At 43.7% G+C, this 14,309-nt stretch overlaps 1 protein-coding gene across 6 annotated transcripts in view; it reads left to right on the top strand.

The window, feature by feature from the left end:
* ELOVL5 (ELOVL fatty acid elongase 5) overlaps positions 1–14,309 on the top strand; it is an 86,437-nt gene that overhangs the window by 47,330 nt on the left and 24,798 nt on the right. For 3 of the 6 annotated variants that reach the window (XM_074333089.1, XM_019734682.2, XM_074333087.1), the window contains exon 2: positions 12,224–12,289. In XM_074333089.1, the coding sequence (XP_074189190.1) occupies positions 12,232–12,289 (58 nt within the window). In that variant the 5' untranslated portion in view covers positions 12,224–12,231. Of the gene's footprint in view, positions 1–3,420; positions 3,629–8,433; positions 8,520–12,223; positions 12,290–14,309 lie in introns of those variants that run through there. The other 3 variants (XM_019734680.2, XM_019734683.2, XM_019734684.2) reach the window with 3 other exon arrangements.

Here is a 14,309-nt window from a genome sequence, read left to right as displayed (position 1 = left end):
TTTAAGAACCGCTTTCCCCAACCCCACCGATCTCCTTAGTTTCTAAGCCTTTTGCCTATGGCTGAGTAACCAATGGACACAACAGCTTTAAATCTTCTTGAAAAGAGCAAACGTTATCTCACAGAGTCGCAGCGTCAGGGACTTCGGAGAGGCTTAGCTGGGTGCTTCTTTCTGGCTCAGGGTCTTTCCTGAGGCCGCAGTTGTGGCTGCAGTTACCTGAAGCTGACTGGGCCCAAACGATCTTCTTCCAGGCCCACTCAGGTGGTCATGGGCCTCCGTTTCTTTCCACGTTGGCCTCCGCATTGGACTGCTCACAAACATGGTAGCTGGCCGCCTCCAGAGCTAGTGATCTGAGAAAGACAGTCACACTGCCTGACCGAGATGAAAGTCACAACGTCTCTTATAACCTAATCCCAGGCGTGAATAACATCCCTTCCGCTGTGTTCTGTTGGTTGCACACACAACCCTGGTTCGGGGCAGGAAAGGATCCTTGGGGACCATCTTATTAGAGGCTGCCGTCCACAGATACCACATTGACTGGAAACCTTGATCGTCTCCTCCAGGTCGTGAAGCCAGCAGGAAGTGGCTCGGTTTAGGACTGATGAAAATGGGACCCAAGCCAGAGCCCACCTCTCAGCCAGTGCACAGATTCTTCCCATTGCTCACCTTGTCTCCTTCCAGGGAGTATATACGATTGGCTGTGGCCAAGTGTGTGCCACGGCTGCGAAAGCAGTGGCCACACCCCACACTACCCCAGTTCAATATGGTTCAATAAGTAGTTCATAGTTTCCTTCTTTGTGCTGCTGGGTGTTACAGGAAGCAAGATAGATACGTTCCCTGGCCTCACTGAGCTTTACAAACTTGGCCACCACTGACACCCGGCTCAGGAAGTGACAGGTTAAGGGGTTTCTCCTACTGACAGTGGTATTCTTTACGACAGCATTCTGGAACGGAGAAAGAGCCGACACTACTTATTGCAGGCTGGTTATATGTGATGGGTACTATGTAACATGGTGTTTGATACGTGGTGAGAGAGCTGATTTCTAACTTAATGGGGTTTTATTTCAGCTTGAGAGATGGTTTGAAAGGAAAGGATGGTGGAGTTAGAGCGAACAGGGAATTGTAACTGGATTTGTAGGAATGAAATTTATCCTCCACCACCAGCCCAGTCTAGACTCTGTAAGTGCAGTACTGTCAACATACGGATACTAACAAAACTTCAAGAGCGGCGGGGGATTTTATTCGAGTCCAAAAGCCCGATTTATGTACACAGCATTGGTTCCTCAAAAGAGCTGCTCATCAGAATTATCTAAGGAACTTTTCAAAAAGACCAATTTCTCAGGCTCTAGACAGTTGAATCAGAATTTCTAGGAGTAGGTCCCAGAAATCATTTTTTTTTAAGCTCCTCGGTGATTTTGAGATGTAGGCACTTTTGAGAACCCATTGATAGGAAACTCTAAAAGGCATGAAGGCGTTCATTCATTCACTCATTTATTCATGGTTTCAACCATGTAATAATTAGCGATCTGTCATTCATGGATCCAGCCTCTCTGGAAATACAAATGGGACCATCAGAGATTTTGCCATAGAAGAGCTCAGAGCTTAATGGGGATCGTGAACAAATGAACAGATAATTATAGTGTAACCGGTCATTATAACACTTAAAAAATAAGCCAAAAAATAAGCCTATAATTTTATCACTGACTGAGATACAGTGGACGTGATGATGAGCATATGAAAATGAGGCCGAGGAGAACGGCCACCCTTTTCCTACCATCTTCCCATAGGTCTGAATTGCAGAGATTTCTAAGGCCTCTGTAACCAAGCATCATAGGTAAATACAACTGGCTTTTGTTCTGTTGTTTGTTTGTTTGTTTACCTTGATAGTGTTATTTAAAAGTAAGTTACTTCTGTTTCTTATTCCTATGGTTAAATCTGTATGAACTCAATTACTACTAATATTGTCACTGTCTTCTTAACAATGACCATGTGAAGATGCTCCCTTGAAAGGCCATATGGGACGGGGTTTTGAAAATTAATTTGGGGAATGTAGTCAATAATGTTGTAAGGATTTTGTAGGGTATCCGATGGACACGTGTCCCATTTGGGAGACCACCTCAGGGATGATGTAGATGCCTGATCTCTGCACTGTACACTTGAAGCTGAAGCTGAACAATAATGAATGTCATCTATAATTTTATATATATTTATATATATATATGTATGTATATGTATATACTTGCAAGAAGCGGAGTACAGCATTAGGAACAGAGACAGTGGGAATGTAATGGCTGTGTGTGATGTCAGAGGGATAGTGGATGGGGGGAGAGGGGCTCACATAGTGTGAGGGATATAAATGATAAACGTCTAAGTATTACTTTGTCTTGTGCACCTGAAACTAAAAAAAAAAGGCCATATGGGGTATTTTAAAAGCAGTGGGTCATAGGGTAGGAAACCTGGGTTCAGACTGTGTCTCCATCCAAGCACTGTGACCGTTGGCAACTCAGCCACCTCTCCAGTTGTAGTAAATGGATAAATTCATTGGGCATCTACTGTATGCTAGTTGCAGGGCGTACAAAACAGGCATATGAGGTATGGACTGATTTCCACTCCGTCCTAAGAGGGTATGAACACTGATCTTCTTTCTACTCATAAAGAAGTCAATGGCCAGCATCCCCTGAACATTCTAGAGGAATTTATCCTGAGACTCTTAAAAATCCTTGGATTCACTACTGTCGTGATGGGATTCCATCCCAAGGAGAGAATAACAGAACTGTGAGGTATGGATGTGGGCAAATGTCATTGCCCGTGGAGTTTCAGTGAATTCTGATTTACGCCTTTACAGAATTCGCTCATAAACATTGACATTGAAGTTGGTCAATGCCACGTCTTTGTAATGATGGTAATACAAATATGTTTGCAGCATTTATTGTGTGCTTTGCACTATTCTAAGTGTTCTGCATGTATTAATTCATGTAGTCACAAGAGGAAGGTACTAACTATAATTACCTATTTTACAAATGAAGAAAGTAAGGCATGAAAAGGTGAAGTAACTTACCAGAAGTTACAGGGGATATGAACGCAGGCTCTCTGACTCCAGAGCGCATGCTCCTAACCACTGCTACCCAAAAGTGATTGACCCACAGGTACCTTTGCATATTGCTTCCTGATTTAAGTTTCTAGAGGGCAGAGGTCATCTCTATCCCTGCTGTTTTCCTAATGAGCAGTATACAGCTTGGTACATAGTAGGCACGCATTAAGTATTTGTTAACTTAGTGAGTCAGCTGCCTTTCAAATGCCTGGTAGAGTGAAGGGCAGTCATTCTGAGAATGATGGGGGAGGATAGAAATAAAGCCATGGGAGTGACCCGATCCCGGCACTTGATGGATCTTTTACCTTGTCTCACTGCAGCCTTGTGGGGATTAATTAGTTACTGTCAGCAAGCTGTTTGTGAGAGCAGAGTTCTAAGTCCGTGTGCAGCAGCCTGGCCTTCATCCACCAGCAGGAGCATTCTGTGGATGGATCGGCATTGTTTTTTTCCAAGTAAGAGTGTGCTTCAACCCAAGCAAAATCATCACTGCTTCTTGTTGTTCTGGTTTCAAATGAAAATTAAGTGGTCCTGTTTAAGGTAATACAACTCGACAAGAGTAGTTTTCTACAGTGAACCCCTCTCCAAATGCTTGCTTGTTAAGTGAGTTGGTGTGTGGGGGTCCTTGCCTCCCCCCGCTGAGAAGTGGGGAAGAACTTTGAATTTGATGGAACTTTGATGGAACGTTCTGTTTTTCAGCAGTGAATAAGCATTCCTCTAGAAGACAGTGCTAAGATTATGTTCCTCTCCCTCTTCCCGCTGCTGAAAACAATGATCTGTGCCTGAGAGTCTTAGATCATGTATATTTACGTATTGCCTTCCAAAACTAGAAAAAAACACCTCTCTCTCTGAGTGGGGAAGACATTTGTTTGAATGTTTAAGAGGGGTGTGTGTGTGTGTGTGTGTGTGTGTGTGTGTGTTGTTGTTGTTGTTGTTTTGGTATTTGTTTCTTGTAAAATGCTTTTACTGATCATGTAATAATAGACAGGAGTAACACGCCGTTGTTAAGAGTTCCAGATCACCAGCATGGAGGACCTGTCCTCTGAGGAAATGCCTCTGTAACTAGGATTTTAGTCCATGTTTTAGGACGTTGCCGTGGTGGGCTCATGGGTGTCAGTGCGTGACACTGTTTTCCCCCTTTTTACTTTATAATCGCAGGTGTATCGCCCCATTTATAGTATCACCAACAGATAATCATTGTACACATAGAACAAATGGGAGTACTTGCTCTTGAACGGTTTGGGCTTTACCCCAGGAGGTGCAGAGCCTGTTCCCATAAGACCTTGAAATCGTCAGTATCCAACTCATGCAGAAGATGAAGTCGCTGTGTGCTAAATGAGTTGTCCAGACAGTGAAGCGACACGGGGGAGCCTTTTTAACATCTGACCTGGGCCTGGGAGAAAGGGACGAAGGACAAGAGAGAATTCCTTGACGAGCAAAGCTTCACTGCTTTAGAAGAATGTCCTTCTCTAGGAATGGTTAAAATAATGCTTTTTAATTAACTGATGGCAACCAAGGAGCAGGAGGTGGGAGCTTCTCTTTTAACCTGTCTAATCTGATTTTTGTACAGGGAAACCTGTATTGTAACATTTAAAATTCCCCCCCCCGCCAATGTCCATTGCACCAGAATGAGGTTATTCAGCCTCCTTTAAACATAGGCAGCCCTGAGCAGGAGCTGGGGAGTGCGTTTCAGTGCCCTACTTTTGCAGTTACTTATCTAAGGCCCCAAATAGGGCTGTGGTTTTTTCCTACTTATACAATGTATGATAAGGTGACTCTTACCAGAGTATTAACAAGAATTTGTTATGCCCTTAGAATGGAAGCTAGCAACTATGGGGATTCTGTGGAGGAAAAAAATAAGCATAGATAGATTCCTGGATTGTCATAATAATGGTAGCAGTGTTGATGTGACACAGAAATTTCTCTCCAGCCAAGATTTAATCCGGAGTTATTTATTTAAATGCCAGCATTCTAAAGGGATCCCGTTATCAATGTACTTTCATATCTGTGAAAGCATGTTTGTACTTAAATGTTCTTTCCCTTCATGGTCTGTATGACAATGTTTTGTATTTTAACGTTTCTGAGCAAGGTGTGGTTGGTTATTTTCCTCCTCTCATTCCTGAGCTGACTTTCTCCAACTAGAAAAACCTTTTTAAATTCAAGAAGCAGTGTGGTGCCTGCCAAGTCAAAGTGGCATTTAATTTTTCCGTGTTATTGGCAGCCAATCTGAAGAATGTTCCCACGCCTGCTTAACACAAGTTGACTGTGAAAAGGGATGAATGGGTCAGAGAGCAAAGAAAACGGAGGGAAATTGCATCCTGACCCCTGTTGCTTGTAAGGCCGGCTCAGTTGACTTATTTTTAGATGAACTATAACAGTTCAAAAAATAAATAAAACAGGATGTGATGAGGCAGTTCTGCTGAGCGGTAGGTATACGTCTGCAATAAACATGTGTTTAAACCAAGAGTGAGTGGGACGCGACTGATTCCACAGGAAAGGGGGCTTTCAAAGCAAGCGCACTGCTTCCTGCTGCCCTCACCTGAGCAGCAAGAACCGAGGTTTGACCTTAATGATCTTTCCTGCTAAGCTTTGGACTCAGCCGATAGCCTAGTTGTGGGCTTAGGAAATTAACTTTCTTTATTATAACTTTTTATTTTTATTTTTAATTTTGGTAGCTTTTAAATCAGATTTGCCTTAAGATCGCAGAGTGGCTGTCCGGCTTGCTCTTGGCTCCAGGTGTAAATTGCCGAAATGATTATTAGCATTTGCATTTTTACGGAGGCAGATAACTTGCATTTGAGCACTGTTAGGCAAGCAGCTTACTTACCATGCCGGCCCTCATTAACCCCAGCAACCTTCTTGCATTGTCAGCCCCCACCCGTTCCCCAATTCTCTCACATTGTTGTCCCTGTTTGGGAGCCGGATAGAAGGGGGTGGGAGACTGGTTTGCTGAAAAGCTTACTGTACCTTTTTTCAGACAAGCCTCCAGCAAACTCCGTTTGATATTAGATCAAAGTGAACACGAATGCTTCTTTAACCTCGCGCAGATGATTCACCTGGGCTCACTGCTCCTGCAGAGCTAACGAATAGACAGATGGATTTTCCACATGAGCACGGTTCTCTTTGGGGGATTCAGAGTTTGCCCTTTTGTGTTTTGCTTGCGTCAGTATTTCCAGGCTTCTCTATCTTGTGCTGTGTTCGTTCCGATGTTGTCCTGAATGCAGGCCTGAGGCTCACCTCAGTCCTGAAACACTTAGTTCTGTATCTTGGGGCAAGTTCCTGGCATTTGCACAATCGTACTTTAGGTGACAGTGTGCTGAACTCTCTCCCACATCCTCGTTTAAGTGATAGAGAATGACCAGCCCCAACTAATTTCTCCGTGAGATATTTACAGTGCGGCTCCATTACAATAACAGTCTGCACGGTTACCAGAAACGCTGCTGAATTTGATAGTGGGGAGTGGCTTTCAACTATGATAGAGTCTTTTGGAAAATAGGCATAAAAGAGGAATTCTTTAAAATTGATTCTAATTTTTTGCCTGCTTCTGTTTTCTACCCTTATCCCATTTTCATAGTCATCATTTCCTGAGTGTGGCCCTTGAATGAGTGAGTGAATAGCTTTTGGATACTGTTGTAGTTGGAATTTATTTTTTTTAAGGGCTCCTTGTACTCCCTGTCAGGACTTGTCATGCTGGGAAGCCCCGTACGTTGAGTGGGTGTCACAGACTCCTGGTTAAAGAGGATGGGGAAGCCCAAGTGGCTTGGTATCAGCGTGATCTGGTTCCCAGGAGGTGCTGACCACTCCCTGTTCCTGTTTGCTTGTGGGGAACCAGCCAGATCAAAGAATGACTTATTCTTTTGCTGCAATTAGGACCAAGCTCCTTTTCCACGGGCCCAGCGCCTGGGCTTGGTCCCTGCTAGTACAATTGTACAGAGCAGCTGTGTTCCCACTTGGCCCTGCTCGCCCAGGCTGCCCATAGAGTGACTCCGGTTATGGAGCAGTGATGTCACTGGTCCACGTGCAGCGTAGAAGGTGGGCAACGGTGGCAGGCAGGCAGGCTGCAGCCCTGGCAGTGCCGTTGGGCATCTTGTGTAAAGTGGGTCACACTGTTGCCATGATTCCAGATCAATAGGCAAAGTGGCAAGGGGTTTGCAGGGCTCTGTGCCTCCCCCATTCCTTTAGAAAAGTACAAAAGCGTATATAGCTCAGCCCACAGGCTGCTCGGCAAGTACCCAGTTCACTCCGTGGGGCGGGCCAGCCCAGCCTGGCAGTGAAGAATTCATTTGCTGAGACCTTTTGTGCTGCTCCTGTGGCACAGTAGCAAAGCTCAGCAAGGGGGACGAGAAGGAAAAGGGCACAGTGCTGGCAGGTGGGATGCAGCCAGGCGGATGGAGGGATGGTGGCAGTGAGAGCAGTTAAGGATTGGCACCTTCTTCTGTCCCCCGCCTGTTGGCCACATGCTCTCTACAGGTTGTGCCCTGTGAGGGACGTCTGTGGACGACCGCTGAGCGAGGTCTGGGCACTGGGCGGGGAGTGGAGGGGGGCAGGCCTCCCGAGTTGCTGCCTCGCCCTACCCTGGCCTGGCCTGTGGTCCTTGAGTGTGCCACGTAGTGCTGACCTCAGGGCCATGGCACCCACCTGCCCCTCTACCTGAAATGCCCTTTCTCGTGATAGACAGGTGGCCTGCTCTGTCCATTCAGGTCTCTGCTCCGATGACACCTTCTCAGGGAGACCTTCTCTGACTACATTCTCCAAAGTGAATTCCGCTCGCTCTGTGATCCCACCCCGTTTCCCCTGCTTTATTTTTTCTTGCTAACAATTACTTTCTGTAACACATTTTCTGTGTGTGTGTTTCTACCCCAGCCTGGAATTTCTGCTCCCTCAGGGCCATAGTGCCGCCATGCCTGGCACATAGCAGCACTTGGTAAGCCTGTGGTGGCAATGAAACAGTGAATGCATGGTAGCCAGGGACGCCAGCTACGTGGCCGACGAGACAGCAAGATGTCATTGTGGGGAGTAAATGATGAAAGTCAACCTTCGGCGCAGATATCTCTTGGTGACCTGTGTAAAGACAACAAGCCTGGGTCAGAAGGTTCCAGTCCACGTTGTGAGTGTGTAGGGCGAGAGTTGGGGGGAACCTTTAGCACGGCCGCGTCCAGTGCAGCATCGGGACTGGGGTTCACGGATGAGGACTGCCGAGCAGGGGCCTGTGTCCCACGGGCCGCCTCTGCCCAGCCTTCCTCCCTGTCAGTGCAGACATCTCAGGAATAACGAGCAACTGTTTTCTGAAAACGATGGTGGTGCTTTTCTACGTATGTCTTTTTCGAGAATGTTTTGCTGCCTATTTCGTACGTTCTTGAGTTTGATCGTGAAAAGTTCTGCAAACCTGAGAAGAATTCTCCAGCTGAGAAGAAATACAGTCTAAGAGCAGGTGCGCCGTTACTGACAAAATTACCTCTTGCGTGTGCGTGTGCTTTTCTAGAGAAAATGTTCTATGTTAGAAAGAGGAAAGAGGGCCCCTGTGCCTGCCAGCTTCCCCGGGCCTCTACTCAAGCTGGGTTTAGACTCAGATGATTCAGGACAGATGGCTTGTAACAGAATTCTTCAGTATCTCCAAACACTGAATTCCACACCCTTTGGTCGTCTGCTGTTCAGGACACTTGGACTGAATTTTTACCGGATGTTTAATCAAGCTGCTTTTCTGTTGCAAGATGTTAGCCTAGATTCTCAAGTTCAACTTTGTCCTAGGGATTGATTGTCCTTGTAATAATAGGTCATTTGTACCAGTGCCTCGGCCTGGTTTTTTTCCTAAGTCCACCAATGTTCTTACCGCTCCCCCACCTTCACCCTATCATTCCCCAACATTTCTTTCCTCTTGTGCCCAGCTTTTCTATATCTGCCTTACATGGAAACCCAAACTGGTTACAGTTCTCTGAAAGGCCTCTTATTTAAAAATGACAGTGATTCCCGTACTGCTTTCGTCAGGGTTATTCCTGACGTTGGATCCCCGAATACTGTGATTTGAATATTATTTTTATAGCTTGGTATTAAGCATGTATACATACAGCTTGTTTCAGCATGCATCATTCTGACATCTACTTGTTTGCAAACTGAATTTTGTGTTTGGTGTACAGCAGCTGACTTCTTTCCCCATTGTGAAGGTCTAGTTTGTTCTAGGTCTCCAGGTTTGCTCCTTTGTTTTTATTCCAGTTCAGCAATCTTTTGTACACAGTAGCTGTTGGCTGTTGGGGTGTTTAATGAGTGTTTCGTTTTTAGCCTTGTCTTTCATGTTTGGATAATGCCTCATACTGACAAGCCCCTCTCCCCTGAAGTGCTATCCCCCACCTTTGTTGCTATCCCCCTGGGGGCTTTAGGCCTTGAAGGGGACATGGTGGGTTGTCACCACGACTGAGCTCACTGATGGCATTTAGTAGATGGGTCCAGGGACAGAATGCCAGCTGTGTCCCTGTGGCCACACATGGTTGGTAGTGTTCACTGTGGGGTTGAACCTGTGGCAAATACACCCTAGGAGACATTTACTGAGGGCTTATTTCACGCCAGGCACTGCCTTAAGGACCTTAATGTGTATGGAGTCATGTGACCTTCTTCACCTTAGAGGCAATTGGCAATTACCATTTCCCCCATTTTGCAGATAGGAGGTTAAATAACTTGTCCAAAGTCACATTGCTAGTAAGTGGAAAAAATAGGTTTCAAACCCAGATTTTCTAATAAAGAGCCCAGCGTTGAACGACTTAGTCACCTGCCAGCCTGTTATGCCTCCTCCACACCTGCGCTCAGCTCCTTTGTGCCTCCTGCTTGGTTATTAGACCCATTAGGACGCTATATGCCCATCAAGCGGTAGCAGGGTCCAGAGTTAAAATGTCTTAGAAAGTAGTCTTGGCATTGATGACCTTGTTTCTCCTTGAGCCGTGTCTTCATTTACTGTTGACCGGGCCGCTTGAGATCCCGTGCCCTCTGTATATATGGCCTACCACCCATCGCAGAGGAGGTTCCGTTGTGTTAGAGTGACTTGGATTTCATAAAAACACGATGGTTGTCTTCTACTACTTGCATTTTCTAGACGATTTTCAATAGATGATGAAAAACTGGATATGGTTAAACTGTTTTTTAACTGTAGGACTTCTAATTGCCTTTAATAGCTACATTTCTTATTTAAGGATGGAATCCTTTTGAAGAAGCATTCTGTGGAGGAAATGGAAAGCTAAGCCAACTCTCCTCAAGATTTTCTAGTATTTCTGTCTCCTGAAGGGTTTCAGTCTGAGGTTAGGAAAATGGCTCAGGACAAAAATGGTCTTAGGAAAACTCTGTTAAAAAGCTGTTTCATTTTTGAATTTCAGAAGTGACCTAGTGGCATGGTTGTGTAACTTGAGGGACAAAGGTGACATACCTAACTGGTGGCACTTGGATGTGTGGCAGCCGGTGGCTTCTTGCTTTCCAGCCATGGGTTGAGGGAGTGAGTCCCCTCCCCGAGTCACTTCCAGGGCTGGACAGAACCCTGGTAGCTGCAGCTTCCAGTGTTATTGATGGCTCCAGCTCTCTCTGTCTCACAGCTTGGCTGTGCTGCATTGACTGAGTTCTAACTATTACAGCCCATTAGGTAATTTCACAGATAAAGTAGTTTATCCGTGAAATTACCCAAAGAAGACATACGTGCCCATGTGGTGAGCCAAGGAAGAGAAGTAGCATTAAATGATTAACAGCTTGTTATGACTTTGTGAGGGATGTAAGTATCTGTCTAAAAAGTCTGTTGTTTTGTACACCTGAAACTTGTAAAAAAAATTTTTTGGAAAAAAAAAAGATTAACAGCTTAGTTAATAAAACTGATTTTTACCTTTGCTCTTGGAAGGTGAAATATGTGTGATTATTTCTGTAAGAGTATTGACCAGGAAAGTTGAAAAAATATGCCTCCTAATGTTAATGTAGAAAATCTAGTCAATACACATATGAAAAGATGCCTAGCTACCTTGTAAATACAAATCTTAAATAGGGGGGAAACGTAAGGATTTATAAAATCTTAGAAGATGGAAGTAGATCTATAACTATTGATATGATACTGTCCCCAAGATATCTCATTACGTGAAAACAGGTAATATACAGCATGTCCTCGAATAATGTCTTTTTGTTACAACGTTGATAAGATGCCATAGGAACTTTTGTTTATATCATGAGCCCGTGGTAAACTTGGTTTCATTTATAAGTCGGTTTCCTGTAGTTCCAAGAACCTATTGACAACAACATTGAGGGAGGGCTCACTTCTCAGTAAAACAGTGTTTTTCTAAGATTTTTTTTTTTTTACTGTGACCACTCCCCCCCATAAGAATATATTTTTCATCACAGCTGAGTACATCATACTTACAAATGTGACACAATAACATTAAAGATTTATGAAACAATATTTATTCTCACTCTGATTATTATGATCTAGTTTATTATTTTTAATAAGCCAAGTTGACATCATCATCTACTAATGGATGATCTACAGTCAGCAATTGTTATAACACCCATTTGGCATGACCTCTGGAAAGTACACCCAATAAATGCTGCCATTAGTTTCCTTCTGACTGGGCGGGCTTTAGAGGTTGTGGTTGGAAGGAAGTGATGAGATTTTTTTACCGCCTCTTTTCATTTTTAATACTTGCTTTTTTTACTGTGGGCATGAAGTATTTAAAAATAATAATAAAAGTCACAAGCAGAAGAAACCGTTTTTTCACTGTGGCATTCCTTCCTCTGATACAGCTCTTCCTGCCTTTCTTTGTTGCCTTAGTTCAGGCTTTGGTTCTTGCCCAGATGGGATCGCCTCTTGTCTGCCACCTTTCAATCCAGTTCCACTCTTCTCCCCACTGAGATTTCAGCTTTATGGAACTGAGAAAAGTTCAGACTGGCACTTCATTTATAAAGTGAATTCACGGGATTGTGTCTTTTTGATTTTCAAATTAGAACTGGCACATAAGTTAACTTGTGTGAGTTCAAAAAACGTTTTTGTGTTAACATGAGGAATTCAACCTTATCCATAGCATATTCTTTGAAAAGAATTGGTTCTTGTTCTTTTATGAAAAATACTGTGTAAAGAGCATTTTGAATAGAGATTAATCAATGTCTTTTTTTTCTTAATAGGTTTTAAAATGGAAAATTTTGATGCATCACTTAGTACCTATTTCAAGGCATTGCTAGGCCCCCGAGGTAAGGTGGTTTTTGGTTTTGCTTCCTTCCTTCCCTTCCCTCTCCCCGCCACCCCCTGCCACTGTAACCACTTGTAAATATTGCATGATGAGATTCTAGAAAACATGAGCATTTTCTGTGATAAAACTAATGCTTTGTCCTGGATAACAAGGGGCTTGGACAAGTCCTTTGATGGTTCTTGAAATGTTGCCATGTCCCCTGGCTTTTGCAACAGAGACACAGCTGTGATCCTCTGCTTACTTGAGCTGGAGGTCAAATTATGCTGCAAAGCTTGTAGCCTGAGAAGGCCACAGATCGCACCATTATCACCAGTATGTTTTCCTTAATTCTTGTGAGTCTCCAGCTGAAACTGGCTCCCAAAATGTACTACTGCAATAGGAGGTTAAAACTCCCTTCCTTTTTATCATTTTAGGGCTGTTCAATGTCCTTTCATGTTGTGTCACGTCAACAAGTAAATAGGTACAGCTGAATTCACTTTTTATACGCCTCTTTATCTTTTATTATCTTTCAGGAAGTAAATCAGCTTCATGCTGCCTTCTTTTAATGTCATCTGTGATGTCTCTTCATGTCTTATCTGTAAAGAAGGAACTTTTTAGGTTCACAGAAAGATTCACAGAAAAATTACAAGAGGCTTTTAAACAGATCTTTTAAAAGATGCTCAGTTTCACTCACAGTTTTAAAATACAAAAGAACACAACAAAAGGCTCTTTATCTGTTCACCTGGCAAAGATGAAGTCATATGTGTGATACCATCTGTGTTAATACTGAGAATGTGGGGAAAGAGTCTAAAATGGTGTAACCGCTCTGGAGGGTAATTTTGTCTTCTACCAAAACTAAAATGCACGTGCCCTTTGAGTCAGCTAATTGAATCCTAAGAATTTAATCTACAGCTAACCTTGATCAGTTATGCAAAGATGTGTATAAGGAGGCTCCTTAACAGCCTTGCTTGTCAGAACTGGAAATAACCTGGATGCCCATCCATAGGGGACACAGGTTGAATAAATTCGTGTACAGCCAATGGAAAAGAGTAAGTTAGTTCCATCTGTATGTGGGGACGATGCCCCACTTCAGCTTTCCAGGACCCAAAAATTCAATTTTAAATGGCTGAAACAATAGTACTTCGTTTCCCCGAAAATAAGACGTAACCGGAAAATAAGCCCTAGCATGATTTTTCAGGAGGACATCCCCTGACCGTAAGCCCTAATGCGTCTTTTGGAGCAAATCTTTATATAAGACCCGGTCTTATTTTCGGGGAAACATGGTAAAAACCGTTAGCTTACGTTACAAGATCAGGCAACTCCTGAGTTATTTCAGGGACTCTGTTGTTAACCAAGGAGCCTGGTTCTTGTCATTATCTACTTTGCATCCTCAGTATATCAGCAGCTCTGTCCTCAGAATAGGTCTGCTCTTTCATGGTTGTGGGATGGCTGCAGCAGCTCCAGGCAGAACTGTCAAGAGGAGGAGCAAGAAATCTGCTGATTTACATGGGTTTAAGAACAAGGATATTATATATGGTGATGGAAGGAGAACTGACTCTGGGTGGTGAACACACAGTGGGATTTATAGATGATGTAATACAGAATTGTACACCTGAAATCTATGTAATTTTACTAACAATTGTCACCCCAATCAATTAAAAAAAAAAAAAAAAGAACCAGGATATTCCCCAGAGACCTTCACTAGTTGGCATCTCCTCAAAGCTCAGTGGGCACACTTGCTTCACATGCCCATGTCTGAACCAGTCACCAGAGAGTGGGTTAGGATGACCATGATTGGCTAGATGCCTCAGAATTGCCCCTCCTGGGGCAGAGATGGGGCCATCTGCCCAGGAAGTACTTGGCATTGTGGAAGGAGGTTGGGTATTTGCTGATATGGAAAGATGAAGATCGGTTATAAAATGTAAAAAGCAAACAGCCTTAAATAAAAGGAAATGGGAGATTTTTTTGGTGTGCATTTATTGTGTTTGTGATATATAATGTACACACAAACTAACATCTGACGTTAGTTGCTAAGTGGGAAC

The sequence above is a fragment of the Rhinolophus sinicus genome, linkage group LG05 (genome assembly GCF_036562045.2).
Source record: "Rhinolophus sinicus isolate RSC01 linkage group LG05, ASM3656204v1, whole genome shotgun sequence".
NCBI lineage: Eukaryota > Metazoa > Chordata > Mammalia > Chiroptera > Rhinolophidae > Rhinolophus > Rhinolophus sinicus.
Note: the sequence above shows the minus strand (reverse complement) of the source record. Positions and strands in the feature narration are given on the sequence as shown.